This window comes from Mercenaria mercenaria, chromosome 7, assembly GCF_021730395.1.
Source record: "Mercenaria mercenaria strain notata chromosome 7, MADL_Memer_1, whole genome shotgun sequence".
Lineage (NCBI taxonomy): Eukaryota > Metazoa > Mollusca > Bivalvia > Venerida > Veneridae > Mercenaria > Mercenaria mercenaria.
The window spans coordinates 68635565-68649607 of record NC_069367.1 but is presented as its reverse complement, the minus strand read 5'-3'; the positions used below and the strand labels follow the sequence as shown (position 1 = coordinate 68649607).

Below are 14043 nucleotides of genomic sequence, written 5' to 3'. Positions count from 1 at the left end.
CACAATTATATCAAATGCTGTTCCTGCTGTCACACGAGGTATGTCGTAGGTTTTAAAAGATCTCGACTTGAAGGTACTACCGCCTGACTATTCAGAACCAAAACTTCGGAAAAGAACAGATACCTTTGGAATCCACACAAAGCACTTCAACATCTGCTTCAACACCAACTTTGCCAGCTTCAGTTATGAATCAAAATTCTGCGACATTTTGCATCCACTTTTTTTTGGTATTGATGAAAAAATCAAGGCTAAGATTGTATCAGATCAGTTTGTGGAGTAAGATTCCATATAAAATAAAGGTGATTATCAATATCATTTAGTCGAAATGGCAGTGGGAAACTCTCGTTCAAAAAAGTTTTAAATCGTCGACCAGTATAAAAATGCTGGATCAAGGGTTTAATACATTTCATATTTTTACAAGTGTTTACACAGACAGACACCCAACATCTGCTGCTACTTTAATGAAACATTGCGACATAGTTCGTAAACTTGCAAAGCAATCGGGGGATTCCGCTGCCATTTTTACGATAGACAATTTAGTCTCTTATAAGAAGCAAGATTGGCTTCGATTTCATATGGGGAAATCGATACCCAGTTATACACGCAGGCACTGGTCATGGGGTTAATTAAGCCAAAACAAAAACAGTCTTTTCTTGGCACAAGATCCCACTAAAACAACCCGTGCTTTGATTTTAACAATGGGTCTAGTGCCAGAAAATCGTGCATCTTTCAGCACAGATGTCAAGTGCCCCGGTCCTCATGGACGAATTGTGTGTTTTTTAAAAGGTGCAATCAAATTTCAAGTCAAAGAACTGGTAACGTAACCCTATGCATGGTGCCTGCAGTCTTAAATAAGGCTACTTTTCATATTGTTACACCAATTAATTCTGATAACCTACGATACTGGCTCCAAGGTGCGACTTGAAATTAACTGAATATTTGATGAATGGCTTCACAAGGGCTTTAAAATACCTTTTTACAGGTACTCATTCTAATAAATTTCCTGGGAATTTAAAATCTGCGACTGAAACTTTAGAGGGCATAAAATCACTGTTGAAATTGATGCGGGTCATGTTCCGGGTCCTTTGAATGAACCACCTTTCAGCAACTTTATGACCTCAACTCTGGGTTTAGTACCAAATCAAGAACCCAGTGAATTTCGTGGAATATATTATTTATCATTTCCAGAAGGTCAATCTGTTAAGGCTGGAATCCCATCAGAATTGTGTTTTGCTCAATATCAAAATATTGATGATGCAGTAGAACTTGTGAAAACTATTGGACCTGGTGCGCTTCTGTCAAAATGTATGTCCAAAATGCATTTAAAATCATTCCAATTCAGTTGTAGGCTTGGTAAATAAACAAACATCTCAGGACCTAAGTATTATATGCCTGGTCAAAAGATTAGTTCTACAATGTTTGAGATATAACTTTTTGTTTTAAGACACACATTTTAAAAACATTGCAAGGTTATCATAATTTAGTTCCTAAAACAGACACACGTTTGCCAGTTGCATAACTTAATACGGTCAATGGACGTAGTTTGCAATTCGCAATTTCTACTTATACTGCTAACAGCCATTTATTTATTGACCTTTCGTGTTTTCCTTCGAGTTGGAGAATTTACTTCATCCTCTCCCGACTCGTATATTATAGTAGTAGAACATGTATATATAACATTCAATCGAACTAAATAGCTTTGACTTGGTTCTGAAAAGCTATAATTATAGTCAAGGCAAGACCCATAAACTGCATATATCATGTTGTCACTATGAATTAGGTATGTGCCCATTGCATGCATTGTACTCGTATTATACATTAAGTAACGCTCCACCTGGCCCACAGTTTCCGGTTTTGATAATCATCCAGTGACAAGATATATATATATTGTTTTTGGTACCAAGCTTCAAATGTCACTCACTCGGTTAGGGTATAGTAATGACTTTTACAAAGGTCATAGTTTCCGCATTGGTGCGGCATTGCAAAGAGGTTTATGGGGAGTTTCAGAAAAAAAAATCAATCTTTTGGCAGGTGGTTTTCAAACGCTTATAAAAAGTATATTCGCATTCCTATGGGAGAAAAATTAGATGGGGTCCAAGCTCCAATCATATAGGTACATCATGGTCACAAATGTGATGGGGTCAAGGGTCTCTCACCTTGTGATTATCATGTTAACAAGTATTATTCAGTTATCCTCTTAAGACAAATATCAGTATTGGATTTTAGAAGTCATACACCTTTGTTTGGGGTGGATTATTTTTATCAAGTTGATATCTAGTTTTCTTATGTTTGTAAGTCTTATTGCTAATGGTGCGATGGGGTCATGGGTCTCTCGCACTTATGTTATCATGTTACATGTACACAAAGTTTATTAGTAGGCAATTTTGCATGTTTTCATAAGTTACTGATATTTTGCTTGTATGATGGTGCCAAGGGATGCTCGCCTCTATTTTGTCATGTTAAATATACTTGTACCATTGTCTACTATTTCTGCCTGTTAGAGGATGTAACCCTTCAACAAGTATTCTTCAGTTATCCTCTTAATACAAATATCAGTATTTGATTTTAGAAATCATACACCTTTGTTTGGGGTGGATTATTTTTATCAAGTTAATATCTAGTTTTCTTATATTGTAATTCTGATTGCTAATGGTGCGATGGGGCCATTGGTCTCTCGCACTTAAGTTATCATTTTACATGTACATAAAGTTTATTAATAGGCAATTTTCTAATATTTTGCTTGTGTGATGGTGCCAAGGGATCCTTATCTCTATTTTGTCATGTCAAATATACATGTACCATTTTCTACAATTTCTGCATGTTAGAGAGTGTAATACGTTAACAAGTATTCTTCTATTATCCTCTTAAGACAAATATCAGTATTGGATTTTAGAAATCATACATCTTTGTTGGGGTGGATGATTGTTATCAAGTAAATATTTAGTTTTTTATGTTTATAATTCTTATTGCTAATGGTGCGATGGGGTCATGGGTCTCTCGCACTTATTTATCATGTTACATGAAGTTTAATAGTATAGGCAATTTTGCATGTTTTTATGAGTTACTGATACTTTGCTTGAGTGATGGTGCCAAGGGTTGCTCACCTGTATTTTGTCATGTTAAATATACCATTTTCTACAATTTCTGCATGTTAGAGGGTGTAACACAACACAGTAGTAAGCTGTTGATAAATAAATGATACACTCACTTTCTTCGGATGGGGTTATTGCTAATAACTTAATAAATGAAATTCATTTATTATGTTTTTGCAATATGTGGCATAAAGGTTAGATCCCCACCTTTGATGATGCATATCAACTAGTCACCTATCACATATTATGTATGATGCTGTAACAGAACCATTTATTGTTAATTGTGTTTTCAAATTCGTCATTTAGATATCAAATGACAGATTTCAATCAAAGTTACGTGTTGGGTTTTGATTTGATTTACTACATCATCAAACAGAGCTCATAAAGTGAGTGTAAGATATATATATACCTTGGTTATATGGAGCTTATGCTACGGAGCTTGCATAAATACAGATTTATTGAAAAATAAATATATTTATGCAAGTACGGGACCGTACGGGTTTTAATATTATTCAATTGCGGAGCACGAAAAGCTTACGCGCAAATTATCAACAACTTCAAACCCTCCCTCCCATCCCTGGTATGCTCAGTATACCTATAGTTGTAGATAGTTCAACATGTGTCAGTCAATTTTTGTTGTCTTGATCGATATGTCATTACAGTTTCATTGTAAAAATGATGTTCAACATATGATAGTCATTGTTATAATAGATATTTCTCATACTTCTTAATTGTTAGCATGGCATTCAACATACATTTATAAATGCTGTATTGATACTTCACATGTAAATATAAATATATTGATATCATTACTTTTAACTGTAAGGCTGACATTCAGTGTGCTATTATTATTATGCTAGTTATTGTGCCATTACTTTTTGACTATAAGACTGACATTCAACATAATATTATACTGATCATTGTTAATTAATGGATATGTATTTTAGTATTTTCCTAGATGTAAGACTTTCATTCATTGCTTATTGGCATAAAGGTTAGATCCCCACCTTTGATGATGCATATCAACTGTTAATATTTGTCTTTTCTTGATAAAATTAGTCACCTATCACATATTATGTATGATGCTGTAACAGAACCATTTATTGTTAATTGTGTTTTCAAATTCGTCATTTAGATATTAAATGACAGATTTCAATCAAAGATACGTGTTGGGTTTTGATTTGATTTACTACATCATCAAACAGAGCTCATAAAGTGAGTGTAAGATATATACCTTGGTTATATGGAGCTAATGCTACGGAGCTTGCATAAATTTACTTATATAGTAGAAGAGTTAAGATAATAAAGTAATTAGAAGAAAAGCGGGGAAAAAACAATCGAAAAAAACAAACAAAAAAAAACAGTCAAGCGTAAAATGAATCAGTGCACCCTCATCGCACCTGCTGACGAATCCCAACACCCAGCCCAACCCAGAGTTTTTAAATCAGATATATAGTCAAACGATCAGGAGGCAGTGCTAGAGAAACGATGTGTATTTTTTATATAAGTTTGTACTTCTAAAAACAAAGATTTGTTCTCCTCATCAGTTAGTGAATCAATTCCGAGAAGTAATTTGTGAGTACTAAGAGGATGGAATCTTCGAGTATTAATAAATAACAATCGACGAGCATTGGCAAAATGGCTACATTTAAAAAAGAAATGTTCCGCATCTTCAATACCATGTCCACAAGAGCAATCGGGATAGTCTCGTAAATGGTTATAAAATAGATCATTGTTTAAATTGCTGCATCGGTTTCTAATACGTGTTTGAACTACATTATAGAATCGTTCTCCTATTAGATAAAAAGACGGAACAATTGGAGATTTAAATTTACTCAATTTGTTCTTAAAAGATGTAAGCGTGTTAACATTGCATGTCGGAAGGTCAAGGTTATTTCATAGTTTTACTGAATCGGGTATAACTGATTTTCAGTAAATTTCGAGACGTCTAGGCAATGTATCAAAGTTAGTGTTATTTCTAAGTTCATAGTTGTTAGAATTATGACCTGTTGGTGGAAAAATATCTACAAGGTAATCCGGAAGTAGTCTGTTGTTTCCTTTATACGTTAATATTAATTTCTGCATAATTCTACGATCTGCAAGAGAAAGCCAGCCAATTTCAGTTCGTAAATTTTGAATGGAAACGGAACGAGTCAAACCAGTAACAATGCGAGCTGCTTCGTATTGAAGTTTTTTTATAGTATCCTTTTCACATTAGGAACAGCTATCCAATACAACTGACGCTGAGCAAAGGTCTTAGATACGATATATAAATATTGTTAAAAGTAGATCTTTTAACTTTAAATTTTAACATTCTCATTGAGCCGAGTACTTTGGAAGCTGAGGAAGTGATATTGTTTATATGGGTGTGCCAAGAGCCATCACTTACTGTAAGACCTAGATGTTTGTGACCGTCAACGAAGTTTAGAGGGGTATTATCAAAGGTTAACGAAGGTTGAGCTATATCTCTAAAGGAGAAAAACATGACTTCAGTTTTAGAAGGATTGAATTTTACTAGCCACTGTTTCGCCCAACTGGAATTTTTTTCTAGATCTGAATTTAAAACAGTTTTTATATAAACGGAGTCTGCTGAAGATATAGCAAGTGAGCTATTGTCAGCGAATAGTCTAACGGTACTTCTTACAGAATCAGCAATATCATTTACGTATACAAGAAATAAAAGAGGGCCCAAGACCGAGTCTTGAGGTACGCCTGCAGTTAATGGCCTACTATTTGAAAACGATTGTCCTACAAATACTTTCTGAGATCTATTTTCCAGGTAATCTGTTATTCAATTGACCAAGTTTCCTGAAATACCATACTGCTTCAGTTTAAATATAAGGCCTTTATGCCAAACTCGGTAGAAAGCTCTCGATATATCACAGAAAACCATACAAGTTGCTTTTTTCTCGTCTAGAGATGTACAGATCTGGTTATAAATGTCTACACGTTGGTACACGGTGGAGTGTCCAGGAAGAAATCCTGACTGATTTTTATATATAAGGTTATTTGAGTTTAGATGATTGTACAAATATTTAAAAAAGCACTCGTTCCATTACTTTACCTACGCAACAGATCAGTAAATTGTGCTATAGTCAGATGGTAAAGATTTTTCTCCTTTCTTATAAAGCGGCATAACATTAGCAATTTTCCATGAAGCTGGGTATCTATTTAAGATCAGAGATCTATTGAATAAAGTACAAAGTGGCTTAGCTATGGTTTTTGAACATCCCTTTAACATTTTATGACTAATACCATCTGGCCCACAGGCTTTGTTGACAACTAAGTTATCTAAAACGTCAATTACATCTTGTTCAGAAATAGTAAAGTGGGAAAGAGTTGCATTAAACTTTGAAGTAAACTCGGGTAGAATTGGAATCATCGAGAGTTGATACTGACACGAAGTAATCGTTCAAAAATGTAGCTTTATCTACGTAAGAAATAGCAGTGTCATGATTTTCGTTTTCAAGGGGCGGAATTTCTTCTTCGGCTTTAGAATTTTCCTTGACACATATTAACGTTAAAAATGCCATTCAACAGGCAAAAACGACCACAAAACTAAACAACAGCTGTCGAAGGACAACAAAGCGGGGCAATCAGATGCCATAATTGTTATATAAAGTTATAATAATGCAAAAATGCCGAGTTGAGAAAAGAACGTTACTTTGAAAAAGAAAACAACAACAGAGTTATGAGACCAGTGCAGTTCATGTCATTATCACAGTAACTGGGTCCGTGAACTACAAGTGGTTACTTAGATTTCAACTTATATATACAAAAACATAATCAAAAATTGTTGTCAGAAAAGAGGCATAACTTTATAAAAATGCTAAATAGAGTTACGTAACCTCTGCTTGTCGGACCACCGAGGTGAACAAATGTGTGGAGCTTTAATCCTCTCCAGTTAGTGGGTGCCGAGATACCAGCTTAAATATTAAAATTTGCTTAGTTGAAATATGAGAAAGATCTTAATGAAAAAGGCTAAATACAGTTATGGAACCTTTGCACTGCATTTAAGGTCATCACTGGGAACAATTATGTGAAGTTTCAAACCACTCCCATTAAATATGCTAGCGAGGCGTATTTCTCCGTGACGATTTGTTAAAAAAATAAAATCTGTAAAAAGATCCTTTGGAAGCAAAGAATGCAACCAAGAAGAATAATAACAGACTCGGTTTGATTAAGTCTGTTCATGAGAGATAATGAAATATGGAACACCTCTCACGCCCCTAGCACCGGCTTAAGCGGAACTCTGTTACGCTTATGTTAAATGGACTTCATGATCCCAAAGGACCAGAAAACATAACAACACTGACTCCAAAGAAAATGTGTCTGAAATCATTCGTCCTGAACCTCTGATTCATGTGGGGAAGTTGGCAGTTACTTGCGGAGAACGGGTTTGAACTGGTACAAAATCCAGGAACACTGGTTAGGTTAACTGCCCGCGTTACATTACTAAAATACTGTTGAAAAAAGTAAAAACAAAACGTACAATTTGCTATGTGAAATTAACATAAAACAAGACAGACGGATTTAGCTAAACAATATTAAATATCGGTCGGTTTACAATGTATTCTACAAAACAGGAAATTTTAACAGTTTTAATGTTGTCATTTTATCTGCGTCTCAAATGTTAAACGGTAAAACTTTCTATAGCAGTTTACGCAATTATAATACTTGATGTCCTTAACACTAAATCATGCCTTTTGATCCCATTGGTATATTCCTACCATTTCCCTCATAAACACTGGAGAATGATCAGCAGAACTTATGCGAATAGCTGTTATATATTTTGATAAAAATCATTGTAAAAAATACGTGTGTAATATATTTCAAATGTCTCGCCTATGCTATAGAACAAAGACTTATTGTTCTTCAATGTGTCTTGCAACAGACAAAACCTGTTTACCTGAAGCATCCAAATCTGTTAAGTAATGTTACGCTTCATCAACATGTCAATATTAAAGTACAAGGCAAAATGTAAAAGTTTTGGAGACTTTCCGTATGACAGCAGCATTAATACAGTTCAAGTGTGGTTTCAAAATGTTTTTCGGATATTTATTGTACATACTCGTAAGTGGTTAATGTATATTTTTTATCTGCTGTTAATCAAACATATTACAGATAGATCATTGTGTAAAGTTATTCTGTAGATAAATATATATTTCCACACAATGAAATTAAATGATCATGATCATTTTTTTTATAATTTCATAAAAGTTAGTTGATATCATGAAAACATACGTATTGCTGATGCAGTTAAAAGCACTGACTTAAAATATTTTTATATTTATCTTGCATTCATGGAAAAATCTGTAATCGTGATATATTTTAGTTTTTATTAGGACCGTCATTATTGTTGCAAAAGTTTCATGAAAGTTATGTGGTGGAAAATCAATTCTGTTTTAAATGCAGATATTTTATTTACATTACAAAAACATTCTTGTACATCAAAATCCTCCGGACATAATTTCGGCCTTTAATTTGACCAAAGAAGTATAAATTATAGCTCTTTGATTTGACCTAGGCGGACTTTGAATTTATTATTTATTTTTTATTCGTTTTTATTTGGTTACGCTGCGCTGTGTAGTTTTGGCAATTTATTATCTAAAAACTAAAAAATACATTTATACCAAGGTTTTTATATAAATACCTTGTTCTCCAGATAAGCCTTTCATTATTGTATGGCAGATAGAAACCTTTCTCGTTTCATATTTAATTGACATACATTGTGATTGGCATAACTGACACTGATTTTTAAGTGAAAATTAAAAACATAAGAACAACAACATAAGAAGAAATGCGCATCTCTTTCTTTTTAGAACTAGGATATTAATTGCAATATTTAATTGAATTTCTTATGTTGTAAAATTTGTGATATTAACACAAAAGTAATTATTCGCGAAATAAAATTGATTTAAAACTTACACTCATTGTGTCGAATAAAACATTCAATCACAAATTAACTAAACTGATTAAATCATTTACTTTAACCTTTTGATCACGATACCGCATGTTCACGCGACATTAATATGACGCTACAACAACAACTTCGCACTGAAATTAATTATTCTTCAAAATCAGTGGAAACTAACCGCCTAAGAACGAATCAAATTTTTATTTTATAAAAATGAAATAAATATCATTCAAAAGATAAATTTATTGAGAGTAGGACCTTTGCACCTAAGCTTACATATCAATGGTTTTTTGTCCAAAAAATTGCTTTTAAGAAACGCATGTATGAGATTTTTACACATTTTATATGGAAAACAGAAGGGAAAAAATGACGAAATGATGGCATTAAACATCATGTTAGGAACGAATCAAAAATAAAAGTAAAATTTAATTAAAACGTACCATGTGATGAATCAAATGTTGAACTTTGGTAATATTTTTGCACCTAAGGTTTCTAATTTTTTGTAATTTTGTTACTAGGTAAAATGTGTACATGCCCTTCTTATTTCTATATAGAAAATCTGACCGCTATCGATTTTTGGCCGGAGGAATATTCTTCGGTATGGTTGAACACTATGGTTACCTTTTAGACATGGTATGAAAGAACAGATGTAAGACTATATAACTTTTTTAAGGACCACAGGGACTGGCATGGTTTATTTGTTTGTTTGAATTTTTCTGTTTCGTAGGGCTCTTCATAAAGTCATTGAGTACATGCGTATATGGTTAAAGTTTTCTATGGCTTTCTTCTAAAGGCTTAGCTACGTTTTAGTAACTTTAAATTTAGACCTTTGACATAGAGGCCTAATATTTAAATTATTCTTTTATATTTATGTTTTTGAAGATGTCATATGTACAGAAGATGTTTATCAATTACCAATGAAAGAAAAATATGAAAAATATTGTTTAAAACGGGTCTCACTATAAGGGTAGAATGTCCACATTTTTTTCAGTGAAACACTTTTTTCTGTCTATTTGTTAGCAGCTATTTCCATTTTGTCGACTCCAGAACTGTAAAATAAAATTTGGTATAGAAAATATCAAAATGTCAATCAATTTAGACATATGTTTTTTGTATTGCAGATAACTGTATATCTGGGTCATACGCATGTTTTACCTAAAGGTTTCCATCTCAGCAATTCATGTCAGGTGAGTACAAAGCCATAACGTTTAACATACGACATGACAAAGATACTTCTTAATACGTTTAAAATACGACATAACTACACCTACAAGTTTGACACATTTAAAGTACGATATGACAAAAATCTAAACGTTCAACACGTTTATATTACGACATGACAAATATATACACCTACGTTTCTGATAAGACAAAACAAAACGTACACGTTTAACTTGGTTAAAATTCGACACGATAAAACGAGCACTTTTAAAATATCTTTATATGACAAAAAAAGCACACCTTTGAAAGAATGCGGAAAGACAAAAAAAAACTTTTCAAATGAGACATGACGGAAAAATGAAGACAACAAAACTGATCGAATGATCAAGACAATAAATAGAAAAGACCTTTAATTTCCACTGCCAGTTATATGCATTTACATTGTCATACTTCCGCCATGCCGTTACATAATCTTATCCGCCTCATTCAGTTACCACAGTGTGGTTCATATTCTTATTTATGTAAATTTATTAATTTTCATGACTTTATATATGTTAATTTCACATTACCTACGTTTTGGGTTTTTCATGTGCACTCATATTGACCCCATTGCCGTTGCTGTAGAACCATCAATGTTATTCTAAATAGTAAACTGTCCTGGTAGAAAATTTATATGTATCATAACTAAGTCTTATCAAGCAGCTGCTGTAGAATACAGGATATCTATACTTCCTTTCCAGCCTCGTTGCCAGTCTGGAACAACGTGTGTTGTATATAGGACTAGTGATGGGAATCCAAAAGTTACATGTAAATGTAAGTACTGCAACTGAAGTTCTTACAGTCTTGATGTTTTATAGAATAACATTTACATATGTGAATATCAATATATACTGAAGTTTTAATTCAAATTTGACAAATCAGGTTTGTTTTATATAACACACGATAACGTCGAAGTCATGTTGACCTACGTACCGGCTAAAAATAAAATGAAATCCATATTTATTCTACTATTTATCGTACAAGCCATACAGGAGTTGAAATGAAACATAAAGAAATTTGTGTTTTAACTAAACTAAATGTTCGAAATGGTTATACGAAGTAAACAATTCGGACAAAGCAATTGCAATCCATGGAACTATTACTGTTTTATTGTTTGTAGAAGAGTACTTTTGTCTGTGCAAATTAGCAGACGAGTTTTCATTCAGGTAGATAAAGGCATGTGAATTCTTGAATTCATACACACGAAAATTAAGTAGGTTTATTTAGACACTTGTGAAATGTAACTGCACCATCAACGACCTTAACCTTATAATATACATTTACATTTATATATTGACAGTAAAATGGTAATTATACTCTCTGGACTAAAATGTTCGTTTTCACAAGTTCCAATGAATTACTTAGGGGTAATAATTCTACAGAATGAATATTTAGCAAGTTACCTCATAAAGATGTATGTAAACTAACCCGAAAATGACAGTTTTTGCAAAACAAAATGAAGTTTAATGTTTTTCATGAACTGAGTATATACTTCATGTCGTTTGTTTGTATGAAAACCAGTTGTCCCGCAAAATCGATGCAATTTTCAAATCAATTAATATCAAAATTAAGGAATATCATCAGACTAAACAGACGTTCTTGTATTGTAGATATAGATCCTCACAATGCCGTGTTAGATGGTTCCTTAATAATAACATCTCCAAATATTGACAAACCACTCCGAGATTCAAGTGTCACAAATACAAATACAGAAGCCGCTAGAGGACAAATTACTGATATTTTTGAAACCTTGATTAAAGAATTACCTGACGCCGGTTTAGAGACAGTTAAAGCAGTAAATACTGGGTTTAAACCACGACAACCTGTGAAAGACCGTATGCCTGTTATCTCTGATTTATTTAAGCATGATTTACAGGAAGGATTTAGATCCCTTGGTAAAAGACCAGAACTGTTCAGTTCCAACGACTTAACTAGAAACACAGGAAATTCCCCGTCGTTTCAAAACTTTCCTTCCACGGTAAACAAAGAATCAAACAAACAAAAATCAAAATTTGAGGGACTAACACTAGTTAGGACTGCTGATGGTGGTCTTGCTTTCCGCCGTACTAGCAAAGCTAAATCACCAAATGTAGACAATAAGCTAGAAGTCGTTCCATGGCCAAGTCAAATGAGGGCAGATTCTTCTACGACCCAGAAGTCAAGGAAAGAGCGTCCAGGCATTGGTAACACCACTTCTAGATCTTCATTACAGCAACATTCTGAACAGAAGAAAACGAACGCTTTTACGGGTGAGTACAGCAGATTGCAGTAACGTCACAAGTTTTATACTTTAAGTAGCATAGAAAGGTCAGTCAAAATATAACAGTTTTTTATATCTTAATTAAATTTGATTTTTAAAATTAAATAGAGTAGGTTAAGACAAATATTAGAAGGGATTAGTCGTGACGATAATTGAGGTGCCCTTTCTATATGTGATTACATGTGTATACACACTATCAAAACCAACCGTTGTGAAGAAAACTGCGGTGTGTATCTTCTCGTTTATATTGTTTTTGAGAAACCTGATGAAATCGCTAGCAGAAAGTCTAATAAGCTTTCATTTTGTTTTTGATAAAGAGACTGGTTGACATTTGACAGAGAGACGAAAGTAAAACAGTCACTCTCTGACTGAATAACTGCAAAAGGAAAGCAAATCATAATCCGGGCAATCTACCTTGTCTAGCTGATGGACTTGTTCGTACCCCTCCACACCATTGCACAATTAAACTAGAACTCGGTATCGTGTTGTAATAAGCTGTCGTATAAAATAATAACTTTTTTTACTAGTATAACACTTATTGCTTAAACACAATCAATTATATCTTCTTATATTGTAACAATAAGAATGTTTTGTATTGTAGGAAACAGTACCGTTTGCACACCGTGTAACCCTGAGCATACCTGTCCACCTATGAAGCACTGCTACTTCTCCGCTACCTGTGCCAGGCAAATTTGTCAGCGTCTATTTCCCTGAAGAGCTGCCTGCTTATTATTCAACATACAAATATATTTATGATATATACTACTGTATTATTAAATTTCAAATAAAATGAATGAGGTTCGAGCAGTTTTTTATATATTTCTGCTACATATTACCTCAGGCACATTGTCTGACAATGAACTATTTCGAAATTCAAAAAGAAATTGTTAACATCTAAGACGTCCTACATAATCATTTTATGCACGAAGAATGCGCAAATGATTTCAAAGATGTACACTTTTCTTCTACACGATATATTCAAGTTAATGATGTTCCAAGTAATCGCTGCCATCTAAAGCAAGTCTTAGACCACTAAATTCAAACTACATGTATAATCACAGCGGTAATACAATTAATGCCAGTGCGAGTGTTTACTTATATATGGTAAAGTAATCTTCATGCTTTAATATAAACACAGTGTGAGCCAGTAAACGCTTATTTGACCTTATATTTACCAATGACCAAATATGATACTGGTTCTGTTAAAAAATAAGTTGTGCGTTAAATCTATATATTGGAAACAGTTTATTTCTTTGTATGTAAATAAAATTCTATAAGAAGATCCATTGAAAGCACAGAAAGCAGTAAAGCAAACATTAACAGAGACTCGGACTGATCGAGTCTCTTCATGAGAGGTAATAAAACCTGCAACGCCGCAGACGCCCCCGCCTTCCCCCAACACCTGCTTAATCTGAAATACTAGTATATTAATGGACTCCACAATACCAAAGTACCAGAAAACGTAAAAGCACTGTGTTCAAGTACTGGGAGCCGTTGTACGTCTACACGGCACATAAAGACTGCTCTTGTGATAGTTAATGTATAAATAGAAAGATGCTTTTTCAGCAAAAGAA

The 14043-nt window shown here is 33.5% G+C and overlaps 1 protein-coding gene across 1 annotated transcript; it reads left to right on the top strand.

Moving 5' to 3' along the window:
- Nucleotides 1–8009: 8009 nt before the first annotated feature.
- Nucleotides 8010–13273, top strand: LOC123555333 (uncharacterized). The gene is made up of 5 exons (XM_045345985.2): nucleotides 8010–8165; nucleotides 10131–10196; nucleotides 10911–10983; nucleotides 11820–12458; nucleotides 13071–13273. Exons 1-5 carry the CDS (start codon nucleotides 8097–8099, stop codon nucleotides 13181–13183), a joined length of 960 nt encoding a protein of 319 aa, XP_045201920.2. The 5' UTR covers nucleotides 8010–8096; the 3' UTR covers nucleotides 13184–13273.
- Nucleotides 13274–14043: the final 770 nt, after the last annotated feature.

Bases quoted from the DNA above. Each gene is read 5' to 3' on its own strand.
- LOC123555333 (XM_045345985.2), top strand. From the start codon at position 8,097: ATGACAGCAGCATTAATACAGTTCAAGTGTGGTTTCAAAATGTTTTTC. The intron at 10,984-11,819 runs GTAAGTACTGCA...CTTGTATTGTAG, and splicing joins TCCAAAAGTTACATGTAAAT to ATATAGATCCTCACAATGCC. The intron at 12,459-13,070 runs GTGAGTACAGCA...TTTGTATTGTAG, and splicing joins GAAAACGAACGCTTTTACGG to GAAACAGTACCGTTTGCACA.